This window comes from Corvus brachyrhynchos, unplaced genomic scaffold, assembly GCF_000691975.1.
Source record: "Corvus brachyrhynchos isolate BGI_N302 unplaced genomic scaffold, ASM69197v1 scaffold1, whole genome shotgun sequence".
Taxonomy (NCBI): Eukaryota; Metazoa; Chordata; class Aves; order Passeriformes; family Corvidae; genus Corvus; species Corvus brachyrhynchos.
In genome coordinates, this window is record NW_008237222.1 from 9,751,747 (window position 1) to 9,775,468 (window position 23,722).

The following is a 23,722-nucleotide window of genomic DNA, read 5'->3' on the forward strand; positions in this document are numbered from 1 at the left end:
TCTCCAGCCAGTTCCCTCCAGCTGCAGAACGCTTCAGTTTCTGTCTTTTTTTAAACTAAAATGGAGGCTGGTTTCTTGCCTTAAGGAATACAGTGCCGTGCCTGCTGGAGCCTAGATGTTGACATGTAACAGAGCTGGCAGCAGGATGGTGGTTGACGCAGCCAATTCCAATGGGCCGTTCCAGCCCGTGGCCCTTTTGCATATTAGAGGTGAGTTATTGTGCGTGTGAGAGTGAATCGAGACCCTCTGACGAACGAATAAATGGCTATTGTGGAGCTCGGAGAAGGGGAGCAGGAAGTCCTTTGTAGCTCAGTCCCTCACGGTTTGTTACAGCTGCAATAAAACCAGCGGAGAGCAAAACCCATTTTCTATTAAATGTGTTTGGGGAAGATTTAAGAATTCGTGGAGGCATTGCATACATAGTTAAAAGCAGGTTTTACAGCTTTCTGCCGTAACTCTCCCATCCCCCTTCCAAGCTGTGCTGATGTCAAAGGATGTGAAGTCACTACCCCAGAAAGGTACTGAGGGGGGAGGGAAGAGCCAAGTTATCCCTATACCGTTTCTGTAGAATAAGGTCAAACCTTTAGTGTGCTTCAAAGCCTTCTTTTGTTTGAATTGTTCAGATAGAGCTCCCTTAAAGTGCACTGCAGCTTGTAAAAGAATTGGAAGTGTTGTCGGAGAGGAAGGGGGGGAAGAGATGTGACACTTACTATGAAAATATCCTTTATGTATTTAGAAGGCATTTCCTAGAAGAGATGCGGTTTGGCTTTAACAAGGAAGCTTTTATGTGCCTACTGTGTTGTGCGGTTCTGAATGTTCAGTTTCTTCACATAATACATTCTTTTGGGTTTATAGAATGAGTGCATTGCAAATTACATTTTATATAATTTGAAAATACATGTTGGTATGACACTTCTTTATAATATTGAGTGTGTATCTCTTGTTCTGTATTTTTTTACTTAGTAAAATTTTGCATTGTGATGATGGTTTTTTGTGTATTTTTTTAGCTGGCTCTTAACCAACCAGTGCCTTTTTCTTTTTAATATCTTCCATAGGGTGGTTCTGGTTTAGAACTTTATGAAGGCAGAACATGTATTAGCTGGGATGAGCACACCTTGAACAATGGTATTTGTATGCAAGAAACATAGCTAATACCGTTCTTAATTACCTTTGCATCTCAGCTTTCACTGGCATAGGCTAGATGTTAGTACTGGAAAGATTTTTTTTTTTTTTTTTTTTTTTTTAATTAATACTCCATACATTGAAAAAATTTTGCTTTGAAAGTTTATAAAACCCCAACTGTTCAGAAGTCTGTTCCTTTAAGTAGGAGCATGGGTGTTCAGGTGTTTAAAAATTATGAATTCTCTTTACCTTTTAAAAGAGCCATATCCTTCTCTGTCTGAAGTGGCAACGGAAGAATTCTAGAAAACTAGTTTTGATCTGTGACTGGGAAGAAACGCAATAAAATTCCTTTGATTTCAAATAAGGGGACTATGCTTGTTGTCAAGGGAATATAAATGGAACTGCCTGACCTGTGGACAAGCCTTTGCTTTTCACTCTGCACAAATCATCTTAATTTTCAGTTAGATGCTGCCTTTTGGAAGAGGAAAAGCACCATCTTTTAAAGGTGCAAGTTAGGAAAACAAACCAAGATTGGAGTCAGAATGATGAAATGTTGCAATGATTGTCCTTAATCCTTTGTCTCAATATGATAACAAGGTTCTTGTCATTGAACTTCCTATCCTGCCTTTGCTCCAATGAAATACATAATAGTGGAAACAATGAATTTTGAGAAACTGTTCTGAAATTTACTTTCCCAAGACCTACATTTTTGGTGCACTGAATAATACAGTAGTAAATAAGAGGTTAAAGGGTTTTGTGGTTTAAGGCTTTTTTTGGGTGGTATAGGTTTTTTTCTGTTTCATTGGTTTCAGTTTTTTAATGGCTTATGAGAGTAGACTTTCTTTTAAGCAATTAAAGAATAACTGGGTGATTGTTTGTTTTTCATTTTTCAGGTGGCAGGAAATAAAATGGGTCTCTGGTATTATAGCCCAGAGGAGTTTTTTGACATTGGGAGAGCAAAGCATCTCTTCCATACATACATACATGTGCGCAGAAGTTCCTGTGGGTTTTTTGTGGGTACCTCACGTCGCCAGCTGCACTGGTGCTACCAGTACTGATCCTTCCAAAATGAAGCCTATCAGAACAATACATACAAAATTAATGGCAGTAAAAATTAACTGGTAGTTCTGAAGGCTACTGACGTGTTATTACTGTTTGTCCCAATGCATGCTGCTTTTACAGTTGTCCTTTTGCATCGTCTTTTGTAATATAGGATTAAATTTCTAGTAGAAGTGCTCCTCTTGGTAACTGTAAGAGCTAAAACTTCAAGGTCAAGGAGGGGGGTAGGGCCATAAGCCCCTTGGGTGTTTGTCATAGATACAGTTTGTTGAAATAGAAGAACTATTTCTTAAGCACCAGTTTCATAAAATCTTTAAAATTTTGAGATGACGTAGCTACCATATTTGAACTCAGTCCTGGTTCTAAAAAACTATGTGAAACCTTGCATCTTTGAAAATAAAAATTGCAATCTTACTTTCAAAGTAAATTCCAAAGCAATTTCTGTACCTGTAATGTTTGCAGAATGTAATGTTTCAGAATAAAAAGGAAATTTTCAGCTAGCTCTGATATCATGCCAGATCAGAACCTTTCTCCTGTGCATCCTGAACTGTAAGCAGCTTTGTTGTCTGGGTTGCTTACAGCTTTGCTGAAACAACACAATTGGAAAAACAGATGCAGGTGTTTTTTAAAAACTATGTTAAAGTCTTGTGAATAGGAAATAAGAATGTTAGAATTTTACTGATTGCCATTGCTGACATTGGTATCTGCAACATCACCAAAAGAAGGAATAGTAGGTACTTGTAGGATAGGAGATGTCACGGCCACAAACATCGCATCCTCCAGCAGTTCATTTGGCTGCCGGTGCTCAGTCATCTTGAGTATGGTGCAGCCATGTAATCCTGACTTAGGCTGCTGTGGAAACAGCTGTGAGTCTTGTTGGGGTTCCCCTTTGATTAAGGAGCTGTCTTTAAGCTCAGGCCCATGGCGTTGGTTGTTGCCTCAGCTGGGTTGCAGCCATATGGTTGTCCTGTCATATGCCTCACTGATCTGGATCCCGGTGTGTTGGCTACCCAGCTTGGTGTGTCCTTCTTCACTGTGCACTTGACCCTGCTCGGTGTCAGTATAGCTGCTCTCCTTCCTTCCTTCAGGTACTGCAAGACTATGCCCTTTGTCACAACTGTAGACTGTTGGCAATTGTTCCAGAGCAATGTGTAGAAATCAGAATGTGACTTTTGACCCATTGGTGGAAAATAACAAGCACCAAAAGAGCCTAATCCACACTAAATGCAAGTGGTGTGGCACCATTGATGTATATTGGTTGCTTGTGCTGAAAACACTGGCTCAGTGATTGGCCTGCTGGGGTCGTGAGTCTTTGGTTGCTCCGTCTGCAGCAGGCTTTTGTGGGGGTCCAAGTTATGCTACTGCTGCACTGGTCTTCCTAGAGTACAAAGGTAGCTGAATGTTAGCATTGAGTTGATTGCCACTGATTATCATCATAAACTGAAAACTTAGTTGTATTGGAAAGATATAGAGCTTCCAGGAAAATTACAGTTTCAGTTCAAGCAGCTGTTACAGCCATGGAATAACCACTGTGGTTTGTGATCTTGGATAAAGACCTGACCTTGTGAAACAAATGTAGCTAAAGGAACTCACCTGCATGGAGAGCTCCTTTAGGATCTTTATACATCGACAGGGCACTAACTATCAAGATGACATTAAGACAGCACAGAGGGTTAATAGGCATTATGCATTTAGCATTTTTACAGCAAGGAGGGAAGCAAAGTTTTCAGGATGCGTCCCTCCTTATGGAGCCCTTCTGGAAGCTGAACCCCTAGGGTGGTGGAAGTGCAATCAAGGCCCTGACAGGAGGAACCACATAAACAAGGTGAGGCTTGGGGAAAGGAAACATTTTGATTTCCATCTCAGCACTTCAAGCAGAGGAAGTAGCTGAAAAAGCAGCATGGACTAGGACAAACAGTAAACATTTGTCACTAGACTTCAGAGTTACCAGTTCATATTTACTGTTGAGTGTTGTCCTGCTCAAAACCATAACTGTAGGACAGAGTGCAGTAACAGGTAGAAAATAATAGTAATTAATTCTGTAGGCAGAATATGAATGTTCAGGGAGGAGCAGACGTTTTTCATTAGGAATACAGTTCAGTGTTGATAAGAAAAATCTCTTAATACTGTTTTATCAGAGCGTAGAAGTAGCCCAGATGCCAATGTTTTCATGAACTCAAGACAAATATTTGAACAAAAGACATATAAAACTGTGTCCTGATCTGCAATGGCAGAATTAGCAGAATGTAAAGGTTACTTTAATGGCTTAGTTGCTGACTGGCTGGAACTGGTAATGTCTGTTCATGCTTTTCAAAAATTATTTTCAAGATGTTTTGCAAGACATACTGAAAGTTGTGTGGGAAGAAGGGTGAGAACACCCTGATAGTTTGTTAACTCAAACTGATGCTTCCTGTAGGCCATAACATTTCAAATATCTCATTGTCCATCCTTCTCCTCTGCCTTCCAGAGCAGCAAATGTTTTTTGACAGATTTGACTTGTCATTTTTTAAGTTACTTTAGATTTTGTGGGAGATGCTTTGACTTTTTTTCAAAGATGATGTGATGTTAACTTTGTACATTTTTTTCTGTGTTCCTTGTATATATTCACCTTGAGTGAGGGATCACGGAAGGTAGTTCAGATTCCATCTTTACGTAGTGTTCTCCAGGGCAAAAAATGTCAGTGATAGTGTTGTTGTGATGTAAATATCTGAGTATTTTGGTAGAAATTTGCATGTTCCTCAAAGTGATGAAAGATCATTGCTTTTTCTTAAAGGAAAAAGTCTTTCATTTTAGAAAGAATCCATCGTGTGTTTCTTTGTCTTGAAAAATAATTGACCTGAAGATACTTCTGTCTAACCACACTTGCTAAAAACTGTTGCTAGACTGTTGCTTTGCAGGAATTGTATCTGAGCTAAAACAAGATTAAACAATTATCCATTTTTAATTAAAGGGGAGCAAAGCCCAAAGCTCACACTTCAGAAGTAGTACAGACCAAACTCAGCATGAAGAACAGTAACCATTTACCTCATGATGTACAAAGGAGGCTGAAAGAACTGGATTTGTTTGGCCTGAAGGAAGGAAGGTTAAGGGGAGATTTGATCTTTGACTAACTGATGGGAGGGTGTAGAGCACAGAGCCAGGCTCTTCTCAGACATCCACACTAAATGAATGAGAAGTAAGCAATATGAGTTTGCAAACACTGGAGATTGCAATTGTACACAAGGTGAAAATATTTTCACCATAACATTGGTTAAAAGCTGGAACAAGATTCCAGAAGGGGCTGTGAAATCTCTGTGCTTGGAGGTAGTTCGACTGGACAATGCTGAGAGCAGCTGGGTTTATGTAGTGGGGGATTAGACTAGCAGAAACGACTGTCCCTTTTGGTGAAGATTATTCTATGGTTCTGTCATTCTTTGGTGCTTGTGGGACCAAAAAATGACTGGCCTTGCTGTGACTTAAAATATCAAATTATCAATTTTAAAGTACTTTTTAAGTTCAAAGAGCAATAATCTTGCTGTAAGCTCTCTCTTTTCCCGTTGTCTTTTCTCTGTAGTTACTAAGGCAGACTTTCATATGCTTGGTGCTAGCATGCCTATTAGTAGTACTTTTACCTCTGTTAATTTTCAGGTTTTGGTGTTAATGGTGTTTTAAATTATTCTTACCATGTTTTAGCAAACTGTTAAAGATGAATGACTGGAACTGCATGCAGTATTAAAAATACTGGCATGCTAAAAGGATGTTTTGTTCATTTCTAAATCTTCAGTTAGGAGCTCAGCAGCAGTCCATAACTCTTCTGAGTAAGCTAGAATTAATAAATGTATGCAGGCAGCTATTTCACCCACATTTCTTTACATTTATCAGCTTTTGGAAAGATCTAATAGATTGAATTAATTTGCTCAGTATCGTGAGGTTTTTCTCTAGATTTTTTTTAACAAGTTTGAACTGACAGTGAGTACAGCTTTTAACAAACTGTGTGACCTTGCTATTCATCTTCTGTGGTGTTTATGAAAATGTTGAACAGCGTCATTTCTAACACATCCGTACAACATTTGTAGTAATCTTCCTGCATTATAACAACATCCTGTTAAAAATATAAAAGTACCAGGATAATTGGCACTTACCAACTTTCTAATACTTTCCAAGAATTTGATACATTTCAAGCATAATTTCCTTTACCTATGCTGAGTTTGCCATTTTGGGGGTAGGGTATTAATATTTTATTATACTCTGAAACTGGCCTATGCTGATTGTAAAAGCATACCTAAAAATCTCAACGTTACCTTTCATGATACTGGTTTTTTCCTCTTAGCATATTCTGCAGCAGAAAATGAATCTGGTTTATTCCTTTTGTATTTTCTGTGTAACTGTAATACTCACCTGCACATGCATCTTGCACCTTCCACATAAGTAGGTATTTTTAGGATGATGAACTTACTTGGTCTGGGGATGTATGTTTATTTAAATCTTAATTTTCTTTATTTTTTTAGCTTAGTTAAATTCAGTTAACATTTAAGGTACAGTCGCTCCTTGTTGAGAGAAGTGAGCAAAGTCTTCCTGGGAGGAAAGGTACATAGAGGAGACATCTTCATTTTCTTCAGAGATGCTTCCATAGTAGTGATGAATTGTGTTAATTCTCTTTGAGTGGATTTAAATTTTAAAATGGAAGGCTTGTTTGTACCTGTGTGGAAGTATTTCTATGCAAAAGACCTTCAAAACTTTTTTTAGCCCTGCCAATCCAATAAATGGGGTTTCCCATGGTCAGCACACATGTTCTATCCTGCTTTGTGTGTCATAGTTGTTGTCAGGTTTGCGTCTAATAGCTCATATAACTTGGATAAACCTCAGTTGAGATTTAAAGGAGATGAAAATGCTTGTTCTTCCCTTTTCTCCCCCATTAGCCAATTATAATTTGGTAACCTGAAGGGATGAGAACAGGTATTAACCTTGTGTTTGGGCTGTTACCTGCCTACCAAGCTACCTGGACTCCATTGGTACATGGCTTGACTCCTGGAGTTAATAGTCATCCATCTTGCCAAAAGTTTCCGATTTCTCATAGAAAATTCTCAGCCACTGCTGCTCCTTAACATTGCTTAATGACTTGTACACTTAATTGTTAGCTTTGAAACCCACCCACTGTTTCTTTCAAAAGTGTTGCCTCGAAAAGGAGAAAGCAAGGCCATCTTCCTCAAGGACAAGCAGCAGTTCTATTCTTAATGAACCTAGGCTTCTTGTATATATGAAATTATGAAAAGTTTTTTTATCTGTTAGTATAAGATAATCACCTGAATTATCAAAGGACTGATATTGGTACAAATAGTTCTGTTATTGTATTACTTCTTGTACTGTTTTGCTAGATCTTTTGGAAGGACATTCAGACATTGCCAGACATAGACTGATGGGGTTTTAATGTATCTACCAAAGAAACTCATGGGGGAGTGTTTTTAATACTTGACCAAGAACAGATTTAAAGGAGGTTGCTTAATTATATTTCCTGCTGCCTTTAACATGGTGACATGCTTATTAACTTTTCACCATGCATCACTTTCTATCAGAGTGTATTTTACCTTGCTGCTGCTTTTACTCTTTGTTCTTTGTCGCTCCTTTCTTGACTTCGTTGGGTTGTATAGACCCCTTGCCCATATGAAGAGTGCATGTATAGGTTCTTCTGCTGGAAAAATGAGGATGTTAAGTGTTAACACTACATGTAAAATACCTAAGGGCATGACTGTAAAATGTCTCTAGAGGGGACTTTTTGTTGAGCTAAAAATACCAGGAAATTATAGGAAGGTAGTCAGCTGGAATTTTTACATTACATTTACTGACTCATGGAGTAATGTGCATGCCCTTTCAAGGAAGCAAGAATGTATGCCCTCAAATTTTTATTCATACATTTGTAATGGTTGCTGTGAAATACATTTTAAGGTTAAAGTTACGTATCGTCTGTTTCTGTGGAAAACTTCTTTTTTCACTTCTGTTTGAAGCTCCTAATAATTAATTGAGACTTCTGTAAAATCAGCTAATTCATTGAACTGATGCCTTGAAGTGGCTACCTGAAAACAGAGGCTATACAAGATTAAGAGAATAAAAGCAGGTATTTATTTGAAGGGCCTTCAAAGGTACACCTTGGGCAGTCAAAAGCCTCCACCCAAGATGGATGCTGAGTCACGGGTTTTTCACACTTTTGTAAGTTTGGTCCATTTGCATATCAGGGTTAATTCTCCAAACCTAAGGCATCACTGTGTGCTATCAAATACTGTTAGCTGCTGAAACTGCAATGTAAACCACACAGATTAAGTGAGCACCAGCAATATTTAATAGATACGGGATTATTTGCATCATATGCAGACAGGATGTTCATCTGGGGGAGGTGGCTTTTATGCTCTAACCTTCATGCTGAAGGTGGACAGCTCATTATCAGTGAAAGCAGAGTCTCAGCAGCCTCACGAAGCCGGTGCCTGCCCTGTGTGCACCATCCTGTCTCAAGTGATAAAACTGAGATAAATGCCATGTTGGGTGCGTGATGTTTTCAAGCCACATCCGCACATCCTCTAATCAATTCCACTTAATGCACATCAAATCATGTGGTACCATTTCTGCTATAACTTGCCAATTAAGCTTTCTTTTATAAAAGTATCGTTAAACTTCAGGGTGCGGTCTGAGTCTGGGTTGTTATCAGTAGTGGAAGTGACAGTTTCTGTCAATTTTCATAATTGCTCTTGTTACTAAGAGTGATATGAATTTTATGAAGTAAATATGTTCTTTGTAAGTTACACAAAGGAAAAAATTATACATTAATGTAAAATTTAAAAACTAATTTTAAAATTGTTCATTTGTGACTTTTCTAGTTGTTTTTAGAAATCTATTCATTTGAAGCACTTTTTCATTTTAGGGATTTTTATGGATGGTTTTTAGTTTGCATTTTGGATTAAAGCTACCAGCTGTGTGGCTTCACACAGCCTCTAGAACCAAATTCTGTTACTGCTTTTATATTTAAAGTGAATGGATAACAATGTCAGTGGTGTTTCAAAGGTATCCTGTGTTCATTCAAGTCATGTTGGAAAGAAAACTTGAACAAAATTATCAAAGCCTGCAAAAAAAATGTGGTGTCTGTTCGTTGGGTGCAGTAAGTTTTTCTTCAAAAAAGTTTTCCAAACAAACTAGTCTTAACACTAGAATCTTTCTTCTGACCTATTCCCAGAATATTTTTGTATCTTTTGCTCTTATTACATCTAATCTTCTATATAAACTGTCTTAAAATCCAAAAATTGATGCACAGAGGTTTTTTGAGGACTGTCTTAAAGTTAATTGCATGCTATAAAAACCAAGTTGTTCTTGTTCCAATACAAAATTAAGATTTTATTGGCTTCTGAATTGGAATATAACACATCCTCTCAAAGGCAAAATTTTGAGTGTAGATATTTTACTGCATAACTTTTCTCTCTTCATATTATTGGAAACTCAGTAATCATTAATGTATCTTAAAGAATAAAGCATTCTAAAGTTTGTAGCTAAATGGAAGAAATTAGAACAAGTTGCTTTCATTGCACGTTAGATCTTCTGTTTAAAAGGGAAAATGTAAATAAAATAGAGTATTTGGCGAAATGTGCTGGGAGTGTGATGTCTTAACATGTCCAGGACTTCTGGATATGTAGCAGGGAGTCAGTCTTGGATTCATAGCTAATACAGCCAATCAGTTTGTTTGTGCCCTGTAAATTTACAGATTTCTTGAAGGCTCCAATTTAAATGTATTCCATACTGCAGTTCATTCTTTCTGCTGTGTGAGAGGGGTGGAAATCTAGTGGAAATTATCAGCAGAATGTCAGCTTTTCTGGCAGCTGAGCAATATTAGGGACACTGCTGCTAATAGGTACATTTTCAGTTCTTCCTGAATTCCTTTGTGAGACTGAAGATTAGTTTGACCAGAGGCTGAAGACATCTGCTGAAGCAAATATGTCTTGTTTTCACACAAATATGAGGAAAATAATGTTGGATTGTGCAGGAATAATTTTTGGGTTAAATGGGAAATTATTCCACGCTTAATTCTTGACAAGTGCGCAGGTATATAGCATCTTTAACCTTCTTAAATGTTGAAAGCATGTATTTTAGCAGATTTTTACATGGGCATAATTAGCTTTCTACTTTGAGTCAAAACTTACCTTGCTTAGAAAGTAATTTTTATTTCCTAACAGGGAACTACTCATAATTGATCTTAGCATTTGACATGGCCAGCATTGACATCTAAGCAAGTTACTGACGTAGTTCTAAATATATTTTTTTATTTTCTTACCAAATCATTGTTGCTATGCTGCTTGATCATTTCTTTTACCTGTATCACCTCACACAAGGCAGCTAAGTTTCACAGGGTGTGGGACTAAGAGAGGGTTGTTTATGCCAAAAATTGAGGAAAACTATGCACTGAATTGAAAGATAGGGGTTTTTACAGTGGATTTAAAAAAAAAATAACCAAACCAACAAAACCAACAACAACAAAACCCCAAACAATCAAAGAAGAAAACAAGCCAACCAAACAAAAACCCTACCACAGCACCCCCAAAAAAACCAAATGCATACCAAAAAAACCTGTACTAAAGATAAACTTGTAGTCTATTGAAGTCTATTAAGAAATTGATCTCAAGAAAACCACAAAAGCCCTGTTGATTTCTGGTTTAAACACTCTTGCATATCATTACAAAATAATGTGTGACAATTTGGGATGATTTTAAATGTTGGTCAGCCATTCAGGACCTTAGTTTGCATCTCAAGCTCAGTGTGACCTGTGCTGTTTAAGCTCTTTCTATGAAAAAAGACTTACCCTTCCTATTTCTAATTTTAAATAGATTGGAGAATTTAGAAAACTAAGTCAGGGTTGTCATCAAGGAAGGTTTATGGAAGTTTTTGTTAATTTCAAATAAATGTTTGTTTCAGACAAGCAAGGAAGTGCTTATAACTTAACTAAAGTTCCTGCATGAGGGCTGGGCATTTGCTTTAGGTTAGAGTGTGAAACATACCAGTTTAATCACAGGAAAGCCAAGGTGGGGGGGGGGCTTTTCTTCCTGCTTCGTAATTTATTGTGTCATCTATCTCTAAGCCTACACATGACCCAGCTTGTGATACCTGTTAATGATTCTTCCAAGTGTCGTCATGAAGTTCGCCTATTTTGTCATTCAGAAGCATCCAACAGAAAGCAAGCAGTAGCTCCCAGGGTTAGCAAATGTGTACAGGGAGTGAGGAGAGGTGGAGGCAGACTAACAGGCTCTGGAGAAGGAACCAAGTTATTTTACATTTTGCCAGTTGAGTGTTCTTTGAATTGTATTTATCATGGATGTGTGACAGGTACTGTTGATTGACAGGTTACTCAGATTCAGAGCAGTATCTGACTAGAATTAGGGGTTGGTGTGTGGAGTTCGGGTGTGTTTAAGGAAACAGCCCATTTGCTTATAGCAGATGGTTAGGCTTGATAAGCTGATACTTATTTCATCCAAGCATCCAAAGTGGCAGAGTTTATTCAGTCGTTCATGTGTTTCTTCAGTTTACTTAATATAAATCTTCTTCTAAGTTACACCATGCACTTCAGTTATGATACAGAACATAATTCTGGTCTAGCCTCATGAGAGTAGTGCTTCATTTTCTCAGAGGCTGTGACATATATTTAAAACCGATTTTAAAGTTTTCAAACACATTTGAAGATGTAGGATAATTTGGTTTGTACTACTCCATGAGAATGGATTCAAACACACTCTAGTGGCTATGGAATTGAGGGGTTTTCTCCTAGTGTTTTGTATATAAAAGTTAGATTTGCTGTCATATTAACTGTATGTGTGCCAGAAAGCTTTACTGAGAGTTGTCTGGTTTCTCTCATTCCCTGTTAGGACACTTTTTTTCTTCCATTGTCTATTTGATTAACCTCCTTGCCATTTTTCTCCCTAATTTTCAGGTAGAATTTCCATTTCATTAGTTCAAGCCCATTTCAGCTTGTTTCACATGTCATTTCCTGTATAAGCATTCCTGTTTTCCTCTTTATGCTACATTGCTTTTGAAATATTTATAGAGTTATCACTTTCACTTTTCACTTTGTTTTTAAACGTTTTAATATAGTGTAAAAATCTTTAAGAGGATATTTGTAATCATAGTTTAGAGAAATATTTTTAAAATTTCACATGGCTTCTAATAAAACAGTTGACTTCTGATAAAACTCTTTGTAAAGCAAGAGCTTAGTTCAGCATGGCATTGGTCTGCTTTTGAAAAATCATTAGCTAATTTGGTGTGTATATTATTCACTGTTGATCTACTCTTATCATCATTAGACATGATATACACCTGGAAAAAAGTAATTTCAGTGTCTCAGGTTGTTTAATATGCAAAAATTATGCCATATAGTTTAAAATTACAGCAGACATTTTTTCCTATTTCATTATCAATCATTCCTTAAAATCTCCCATCTTAAATCTTTGACAGTTAAATGCATTACTTAGTTCCTCTATCCTCAAAACCACAGTGTAATCTCCCTGTTAGGAGATAGCTGCCACCAGATCTGGATTCTCCAAGGACTGGAGCTTTCAGAGGGGATTAGTGTTGTAAAGCACCTGCTTTGAGCTTCATTATGGGACTGACAAAACATGTGTTTCCCATTCCTTTCAGGCTCTTTTAAGCTGGGGGGTTCTTGAGGTGTTGTCTTTTTTTTTTTCTCTCTCTTTTTTCCAGTTGCTATTTAATTAGTCTGGTAATAGCTCATTTGATTCTAACAGCCCTTCTTTTTTTCATTACACAGAAAAATATATTACATTAAAAGCCTCATAATCAAATGAGAAGTCACTCTTAAATAATAATTTAGACAAGAGATTTCTTCATGTGGAAACCAAAAATGTTAAATGCTATGTACCTTAATGAATTCCATCATGTTGCTCTTGCCTTGCCCCCCAATATCATAGAATTATATCATTAAATGGTTTGGATTGGAAGGGACCTTAAAGAACATCCAGTTCCAACCCCCCTCCCATGGGCTGGGACACCTTCCACCAGAACAGGTTGCTCAGAACCCCATCTAACCTGGCCTTGAACACTTCCAGGGATGGGCATGCACAGCTTCTCAGCCCAGCCTGTTCCAGTGCCTCGCCACCCTTGCAGTAAAGAATTTCTTCCTAATATCTGGACTAAACCTGCCCTCTGTCAGTTTAAAGCCATTACCCCTTGTCCTGTCACTCCACTCCCTTGTCAAAAGTCCCTCTTAGCTCCCTTGTAGCCCCTTTACATACTGGAAGGTGCTATAAGGTCTCCGTCTCCCCAGACTCTTCTTATATCCAGAAGAACCCCAGCTCCCACATCCTGTCTTCACAAATGAGGTGCTCCAGCCCTCGGAGCATCTTCATCACCCTTTTCTGGACTCACTCCAGCAGGTCCCTGTCCTTCCTGTGTCAGGGACCCTGGAGCTGGGCACATGATTAAGGCTATTTTCATACACAAGCTGTCATAGGTGAAATAACTTTTTTATTGTAAGTGAAGTTACAGCTTCATCTAGGCTGAAGATTGGCATAGAAACAGTGTCAGTGCTGTTGCTTTATTAATTTAAAGCTCAAATGTGTATTACTACACAGAACTTGTTTGATGGTAAGAAGACATCTTTAAATAAGATGGAGTACCTCAATGTCCAAGAAATTGAGCTACTTGAAAATTAAATAAAAAGCAGCTTGCTTTTGGATTTTAGGTAGAAAATGTGCCACATATTTATAAAGTATTGTTTTTAAACCTTATTTTCTGTCAGTATTTAGGGAAGTAGTTACTATATTTTGTGTATCTATCACATTTTGGGTGTCAGCTTTTCAGGTGAAAATGTGAAACAGTGGCAGATAAGAACAGTGTAATTTCTCCAAATACAGGGAGATGAAAGGCAGGGTTTTTTCCAGTTACAAATTTCTGTTATCTGAAGAACAGCCAAAAGGTATTTCTGGCAGCAGTTTAGTTCCTTGGGTGCAGAGGAGTTGACATTAGCAGCTGTAATTGCAGCCGGTTCTCATTCTCCTGTCTCTGGAGTACCTGCACAGGTACTGAACATCATGGGGCTGCATCAGGGCAGCTGATGCAGATGAAGGATGCACTTTGGAAGTTTTGGTTCACTGTCTTAATTACTTCCTGAGACTGGAAACTTCGCTTGTGCACCCACCTACTCTTCTCAGCTCACCTTCTAACTGGCCTTGAACAAAATAACTTTACTATGATAATAACTGGTTGGAATACTTAAGTGTTTTCTTGTAATCCTTATGGAAGCTCTAAGTACCTGTAAAATATTTTTAATTACTGATCAGGAGTTGTTTGGGAGTCATGAGCTTGTTGTAGATGAGACAAAGTACTCTTCAGTGTCCTGTTTCTGATCAGAAATGTGTTAAGTGTTTCAAAAAAAAAAAAAAAGCAGGTTTACAGGTCTCCTACATGGTAATTGGAGAAAGACCTTAAACTTACAGCTCAATTCTTTTAGAGTAGCCTGTATTCTTTACGACACTTTACAACACTGACATGTACATCCCTTTATCTTCAACAGTGAGATAAGAAACAGAAGTTCCTTCCTGTTCTGTGCCACTTAAAATGTTTATATGCGGTGCTCTCTTGAGCTTAGTACTAGCACTCTGTTTTTCCGTGAGTGTTCCTGTGGCTTTGGACACTGTGGTAATTTTTCTTCTTTTAAGCATTTCTTTTGGTGAAGAAATGTTTCTGCAGGGTCAGTAAATAAAACAATATAAACAGCAGTATTTTCTATCTATTTGTTAGTCCAGTGTATCCATACAACATCTTGCCTGCTTTGAGTTATCTGGAGCCAAACTCCCACTACTAGAGTTGCTACTTATAGTATAAAATGCATTGTGTGTAATTATAGTACTTTCTTGTATTCCTTGTGGGTTTTTTAATATGCTGCTAGAAGTAATAGCTTTAATTAAATTTGTTCATGCATGAGTTGGAAGTTTTCTTCCATGTGCCACCCACTTATTTCCAATATCATGTGTTAGGATACAATTCTGTTAATGGGAGACTGTCACCTTTAATTAGTGTTAATTATTGTCATCACAATTTCAATAAAATCACTGAAAACTATAAAGTTTGTCACATAATAGAAATGCAATAAAAATCATTCCAGAATAGTGTTTCTTGCTTTGAATTAGGATGGTAATTAAACTGTTTCAAAATAAGGTAAATATTTTAAATGGAATTTTATCAAATGTTCCTTCAGCTTTTATAATATTTTTTCTGGTTTTTTTCTGATTCTTCTCATTTTTAAGGACTTGACCACTAGTTTTGGAAGAAGTGCTAGTTCTGGTAAACCCATGTTTTGACAGATGATGTTCTTTCCATACCGTGTAGCTCCTCTGCCTTCGTGTCTGGCAATTTCCATTTCTCTTACTCAAGGCACTGAACTCTATTCTTTGAAAAAATGCTGCCATGGTATTGTCAGCTGAAATGTTTTAAGAGAACATTGCAAGATACTTGACTCCCCGTGTTGAAGTCCAACTATACAGGGCATATTACAAAGCTTGACTAAAGCTTTAATGCTGCGATTTTTGCCAATGAACATCAAAATTGAAATGCACTATACTTCTGACCAGCAGAAGGGACCACGTGACCAATAAATTTAGGGATATCTTCTGGATAGTACACTGCTTGACAGTTAAGTGTTGTTTTTCCAACTAGTTAACAATTCTAGTCCTTCATTAGGGTTGCAGACACATTTCATGAGATGTATTGTCTGCTTGCAAGCAGGAGTCATCCTACGTGCTTGGGCTTTTGCTCTATACCAGTGTATTAAAGAAGCAGTTACTTTCAGCAATGGTTTATGGGTTTTTTTTCTGTGACCTTGTTTTTGCACATGCTCCTTCTCTTTTGTGTGATGATACTCTTTGGCTTAAACTTGTGTGTGTGTTTCTGTATGAAAAAAATCTAGCTGCCCATCTGAAATGAGAGGAGTTTTATTTACTGTGTGCACATAGTCCTGACTGGTAGCTGTGGATATCTGACAGTTGTAAAGAAAAAAGAGCTACTTTTCTTTCAATGAAATAGGGAGCTGTCAGCCAACCAAATCTGGTACCTCTGCTAAGCTTTTATATGCAGGTAAAAAAGTATTCGCACAACTGAGATTAATTTTGTCTTGTGAATGTATTTTTTGCAAGTTGTCAACCATGTCTCTTGTTTTCTGCTTTCAAAATGATGGAACATAGTGAGTTTTATTGGCCACAAATTGTGTTTTGTGATAGGAATTGCATCAGCTCTTCTCTGTGTCAGGACATGACCTAAAACTTGAAATTATACCTTTATTTCGGTTCCAATCTGTACTAGAAATCAGCTGTTTTATGTGAAAGCTCTGGGTCACCCACTTTCCCTGACTTGCCTTTTGTCCTCCATTCAGGAACTATTACATTATACTGTTGTCACAGAAAAATGGGCTTCAATGAAAAAGGTAGGGAATGGATCTATCATCAGTGCCCAGTTATGTCACAATTACAACATAAACATAAAAATATAATTTTTAGATTTGAAGGAACATAAAAAATATAATTGAGAAAACAGTAAGATCTCTACAGTCCTACAAGGCAAAAATATTTGTGCGTCATATAATACTGAACATAAGCTCAGGCACTGAAAACATGAACTTCAGTGCTCTCTGGTTTATTTTTAGTCTCGCTAATTTTCTTTAAAACCAGAAAAAAATTGTTTTAATATGAAGACAGGGAACATCTTGATTTGTTAGAATATTAGCAGTGTTTTAGTTCTTTAGCTAGTCTGTACATTACAAAAGAAAAGGTGGAGGTGGTAGCTGCTGGGTGCAAACCGATGCCACATCCTGGCTGAGAATCACATGAGGTCTAGGACAGCTACCGGTGTGAGGTCTGTTTGCAGTGAACTCACACAATAGGAGTTGCTGAAGACATGCCTGAAGCTTCCAAGGAATCTGTTTCCATACAGAGTTCAGTGTTGGAATTCCAGCTTTTCCGGCTAATTTTTTGTGTTCTGCTAAGGCACTTGGTAGCTGAGTACCTGATCTTTACCTTGCTGTTTCAAACTGAAATATGGACTGAAAGTGCTGCCTTTCAGAGTGAGATACTGGTCTAGTTAATCTGATAATAAAAGCACAGCTAGTATCAGTTGTAAAGTGGAAAGTAACTTATACTCATCAGTATATAGACAAGTCTGGCAAGGCCACAGACTAAGATTATGTTGAAAATTTTAAGCAGAATAGCTATTTCTGTATTGATACTGTTAAACAGAAGGGGCAGAACTTGGATATCTCTAGGTTGTGTAACTTGATCCAACAGTTATCCTGTGATTGTAAGCAAAAAAACTCTGAAAAACCCAATCAAGACAAAAAGCTGATCTCTCTGGCCCAGAGACTTACCTTGTTCTCATAATACCTACCATCTTTTGATACTTTTTCCAGTGTATATTTCTCCCTTACAAAAGGGACAGTAGGATAAATGATGCAGGCTTAGGCATAAAACATGCCGTAACAAATTTCTGTAAAGCTGTGTCAGGAACTGATGGACATTCAATCCAAATATAAGACTGACCTTCTTTGGGATTATGAAAAAATGTTCTTCTGTTCCAGTGGAAGACCAGAAATAGTACTCACTTAAGGTATGAGTACTGATAGGGATAAGTGTTTGGAGTGAATAAGAAGTCTGAAGATTATTCTACTGCTACTGTTTAGACGCAAGTCCTGTGAAAATTATGTAAATAGTTGGCACCAGTTGGGGGAAGGAAGCAGAATATATGGGGATTTGGTTTGGTTTGGTTGGATTTGGAGTGATGGTGTTTGGGGTTTTTTTTAAAAAACATTGCTCAGTGAATAGCTCTAAGTATCAGTTCTGCTGTAATTTTAAGGAGTAGCTTCTGAATAATTATAACCTTCCCACAGTCACTGGGGAATGGAGCACCAGAGTTGCACAAGTAGGGAATTTTTTTCCTTAATGTCAGTGTCTTGGGGTGACTTTGTGATGTGTATCCCCTATCGCTTCCCCATGCCCAGAAAACAATTTTGTGCCTTTCTGTGCCTTTAAACTGAGCCTGAGAGGGGGGAGAGACAAAACCGAGGGAACTTTGTAAGCAGTTTGTTTTCATGTTTTCAAGGACACAGAGATAGCGAGGGCTCTGTGTTCAGCTGCGGCAGTGGAGCAAGAGTGGGGAAAGCGCCCTGCTTGCTTTCGGCCAGTTTTTTTCGGCTCCTTTTTCTTTCTCCGGAGAGAGACGGAGAGTTGAACTTTTGTTTTCCTGGGACTTTGTTTTATGCCAGTTAATGAAGCAAATGGAAGTGAGGGGTTATCGCTTAATTGAAGTGGAAGGCGATTTAGAAATCGGCATGCAGTTAACTGAAAGAACGTAACCAGATAGCCCCTGGCACATGGCTGAGGATAAATGACTTGTTGGGTGTCCCAGAGTTGCTCTGCAGGTGTGCACACATGCTCTGCACAAAAATTATGGGCTACTCAAGTCAGCTTCTTAACCACTTTCTGCTTGGTGTCATGCTGAAATAATCCTTTCAAACCTTAAAAGTAGGGATGATCCTGGTTTCATGGCAACTACTCCAGACAAATACTAGAAGAGATGTGAGGTCCAGACACTTTAAAGCTGTGGATGAACGCTTCTAGAGGGGGTTGTGTCTCACCCAAATAAACAAAACACAGTTCATTAGGAATATGGTTCTCAGTCTATATAAAGAAGATCTCTCAAATAATGAGGGTGACTGGGGTACTTAAAATAGTTAAGCCACTTCAGAATAAATGGCAAGGGAGTTGGCTTTCCTAGTTGAGGGTGTTTCTTGACCCTCTTAGTTGTCAGTCTTTAACTTTCACTATTAGTGGTAATTACATCTTTAATGCTTCCTCTCCTTTAAAGTTTGTGTACTGTAATCACTGTAATTGTATGCCCATTACTTGTATAATTATAGTCTGTACTTAGGCTTTGGATTTTGTGAAGTATGCATTCATAGCACAATATCCCTGAGTGTAACTGTTGTTAGGCTTCAGGTTGAACCATTTTCCATTTTTCAGTTAATTGGGAAAAGGTAATCGCTCCAACCACTTTGTATGTCTGAGACTTTCTACATTCAGGTCATAAATTTGGCTGGCTTTCGGTATGCAAACTGCTCAATTAATTACTTTTTTGATATTTTCTCAGGAGAAATTATTCATTACTATAGGTTTTTAATTCAAATAAACAAAAGCATGGGTATTCAAATACCAAATTTGTCTAGCTTTGTTCACGGCACTGGACAGGAATTTTGGTTTATTTGTCAGAAAGTTGTTGCTCTGCATAAGGACACCTGTTATCTAGCACCTTGTTTCTACTTCTAGAATTCTTCACTGTCTCAGGTGTCTTGGTGACACTGAAGTCTAACTGGTTGTGGTTTCTTTCATGAATGCTACATTTTTATACCGTATGTTCTTTAGAGCTATTGCTTTACAGAGTTTTTTTTACTGGAATTACTCTTCAGAGCAATTAGGTGCATGTAACTTTAAAAAAAATTGCCAGCTGTTTTAGACCAAATAAGTCTTCCAGGTTTATTATAACAAAAATACTTTTCAAAGCAACTTCTCTTTGAGAGAGAGGAGCTATTCCAGCTTTGTTATCATAAGAAGTTTTTCAGGTACTTACAAGGAGAGCAACTCATATTTAAACAACTGGACTGTTGTAGATATGTTGCACATTCAGTTCATTAGATTGTACATACATGTGCTTGTATTCAGTAATACCACTTGAAATACTTGGATGGTAGCTCTTGCTGCTTGTGTAAGAAAATGCTAGCATTTTATGATACTCTAAGGAAAAAGTCATCAACTGGAAGAAGTGGGAGTAAATTGCAGAACTATTTACAAAGTCAATCTAGTCCTATTTTTAACATGTTATTACTGTCTTAGCTAACAATAAAGAAGTCATTATGCAGAAACATAAAATGTGTTATGGTCTAAACTTAGGCAGGCTCTCTGTGGTGTATTCACATTTCATCTCTTAAGCTTCGTGCTGTAGTCATGTGGCCATTTTAATTCCAGACGAGTTTTTGCTGCAGTCAAAACATGCTACTGCTTTCTTTACCTCTGGCCAGTTTTCTAGTATTTCCTAAATGTTTAAGTCCTGATACTGGAAGCTTTTGCATATATAATTTGTAATCTCACATATATCCATCATTTTAACAGCTCATGGGATTACTTAAGCAAAACACAAAGCACATGCCGGCATTTTTTCAAGTATGTATTTTTTCCATGCAATCCCTGTTTCTGGCAAGGCCAAGTTATGCATCAGTGTTGCAGTTTTTTAAATCATCCTGACATGTACAGCATATTTCAGTGGGGTTCATACGCAGGAAGTTGTGTGAGGATTTAGAAAGTTCGCTTGTAGTCTTAAGCACTTCTATACCTGTGTTTCACAAAGTAAAAATGGGGAGAGGAGTGAAATCCACTACCATATAATTTAAATATTGTATAATTATTTTCACTTTTCAGATGTTCCTCCAGCGGATCAAGAAAAGCTTTTTATCCAGAAGTTACGACAATGTTGTGTACTTTTTGACTTTGTTTCTGATCCACTAAGTGACCTAAAGTGGAAGGAAGTAAAACGAGCAGCTTTAAGTGAAATGGTAGAATATATCACACATAATCGCAATGTGATTACGGAACCTATTTACCCTGAAGTAGTACATATGGTAAGTGATTTAACAATGAGAACTTTATGTTTTATAATGCAATGTCGATTCTTCAGCTGTATCACTTTATCTTAAGAAATTTTGCTGAAATCTTCAGAAAAGATCAACTCTGTTTGCACATCTGCAAAAGAATAAGAGGGCTTTGAAATTTTATTGCCAGGGTTGTTTTTTTTTCTTTGTAAGATAGAAACTAGACAAATATATGAAGCAGAATTAGATGATGGTTTAAGTTGGTAAAAATAAAATCTTGTATTTAAAAAAAAAAAAAGTGTTTATTTTCTTCCCCATAAATCTTTTTTGGAATAGGTGTTTATAAAAATTGGGAGGGAAGTTAAAAAAGAATTATATATATATATATAGTTAAAAAAACATGTAAATTGTAAAACTGGAATTTTAAAAAATTGGAAGATTAGAATTAAGATCACCTGTGCAAGCTTGACACTTGTTGTCCTGTTCAGTACCAGAGACTGACTTTATTCTGTGTTCAGAGGTGAGAATGAGAGTCAGACAATAAAGTACACAGGATGGCAGATGAGGTTTCTGCTGGAACAAGTTATGTGAACCATTCAGACCTCTATTGTTCCTCCCTTCTCACTATCCAAATCCTGGCTAGCTAGACCTAGCTTATGTTTCTGTTGTGTGCAAGGCCTCTCCAGAGGAGGCGGCCACGAAACTACAGCAGAGTCTTTCAGCTCTCAGCGTGGTGGTGACCAGACACCAGTGGCCTGGAGTAGCAGTTGGCTCTGTAGCTGTTGTCTGCAAGACCCTGAGAACAGAAAGCATCTTTTGAAATTCCTGACTAATAAGCCTGCAAGAAACTCTTGGCCATGTGTAACAGGATGGTTTTTCCTAAGGCTTCATAGCTTAGGGTGAATTTTCAGGGGGTTGAGAAAACAGTGCTTCTTTAACATAAATTCAAATTCAGTGGTCCATCTGCAAATCAGAGACCTTGAAGCTGCTTCAGAGATTCTGAGGATTTATGCTATGTAGGATGTTGCTTATGATGAAGACTGTTATCTAAATCAGCCATAAGTGTTTACTGATACAGAAGTTATTTTCATGAGAACTTAATGATTATATGATAATTACACATAACTGGATGTCAAACATGCACCCAAAGCATTGAGGATGGTTAATGTGGGATCAGGACTTCCCCCATGTTTTGATAACTTATTTATATATCTGGGTTTTTTTCTAATTGATTGCTTATTTTGGAATACTTGACACTGTTGAAAAGAGAGACATGAAAGAGAATAAGCTTGCTGAGACTTTTTTTGGATAAAATGGAGTTCATGATGAATTCTTGAATACCAATGTCAGACTTTGGTGTTTGCTCTGTGCAAGAATTCTTAACTGCCCATATTTTATCACTTGTGCTTTCTATGCCTGCATTATCTTCCTCCATCAAACAGTTATGGCCAGGGTACCTTTGGCTGAGGAGAATATATACTTCCTTTGCTTTCAGATGCAGCCCAATGGTAATCAAGTCTGCACTTTGCTCAGTTGAACAAATCTTGCAGCAGAATTTGGCTGCTATCTTGATTGCCAGTGTTTTGCTGGTAGCATGCAGTGTCCAAAAATTACTTCCGTGAATTTAAAATGCTTTTTGTGTGCAAGGATCTAAAGGGTGTGGGGTTTCCTTGCATTGGTTTTACACAGCACTATGAGAGACACTTGTCAGTAAAGGCACCTGGACTGGCATTTTGAGGTTAAGTTCAGATAGGTTTTTTCCTTTGATCATTTATTGAAATAACTATATTCTTTCTCCAGTAGTGTTACAATCTTTCCTTTAGGCATGTATGTGTAGATTGTCATTTACATTTGCTAAATTCTAGCCATATATCTTAGTTGATTGCAGCAATTTTAAGGAAAATTAATGTAATGTCTTCGTGTACTTTGAAACTCTTCCAAGAAACAATGACAAGTTACGTGCTGCTACTGCCACTGAATTATATTTATAAGGAATAACATTTTCAGTCAAGTTATGAGGATTAAGAAATACTCAGATTTAAGAATGGTTCTCAGTTTGGAAAGTTTGTGGAGTTGGCAGGGAAATTGGGGTTTTGCTATGCTATTCTGTCAAACTTAAGAGCTTGAACATTACTTGTTTATGTACGTACATGTGTACATGCTAGATGTGTGTCTAAGTTCTGTTTGGTGTTATTAAATTATTATTTAGGCCAGTCACTTAGAGCAATGAATTTCACAGGTTATCCATTTAATAGAAATAAAAAATGTTTCTTTTTCCATAGCTTCAAACATTCTTTCTCTCTGACAAAAGAAACATCTACCTTATAATCTGATTCTTCTCTATTCTTTATAATTCTTAATGCTTGTGTCATGTCTATCCACTCCACTCTCCTTTTTTTTGTACTTTAAGTATCCTGGACTAAATTACAATAAGATCTTTTCTTTAAGCTATGTGTTCATCTAGTGGCTTAGCCAATAATTTAATGTTAAGCCTAAGTCTGTTTATCAAAAGGTATGAGAAATTAATTTGTAAAATGGATTTAATGTTCTTCTTCAGAGTGCATTCAAGAGTGTTTTCTCTTTCTTCCTCAAAGAGCCAGCTGATATGTCCTTCAAATTCGTTTCATATGTCTAAGCAAAGATGTCATGAAAAAGGAAATGTTTTATTAGCTACAAGTTCCATTTCCTAGGTATAATACAGTTAAGTACCTCTTCTCAAAATTACAACGTGTAGGCAAATGTCTGAGTAAATTTTGTAAATGTATGTGATATATTTAGGGTTTTGTGACGACAAGCATCCTTTGCAGATTCTTACTTAGAAAAGAATATATGCTTTTTTTACCTCAGCTTTTGAAGAAAGCACGGCTTTATGAGAATATTCTGTTGTGCACTAGCACA

The 23,722-nt window shown here is 37.3% G+C and overlaps 1 protein-coding gene across 2 annotated transcripts in view; it reads left to right on the forward strand.

The window, feature by feature from the left end:
• PPP2R5C (protein phosphatase 2 regulatory subunit B'gamma) overlaps positions 1-23,722 on the forward strand; it is a 77,691-nt gene that overhangs the window by 27,385 nt on the left and 26,584 nt on the right. Inside the window, exons 2-3 of one of the 2 annotated variants that reach the window (XM_008629759.2) lie at positions 86-209; positions 20,655-20,854. In XM_008629759.2, the coding sequence (XP_008627981.1) occupies positions 116-209; positions 20,655-20,854 (294 nt within the window). In that variant the 5' untranslated portion in view covers positions 86-115. The remainder of the gene's footprint in view (positions 1-85; positions 210-20,654; positions 20,855-23,722) is intronic. The other variant, XM_008629761.2, reaches the window with a different exon arrangement.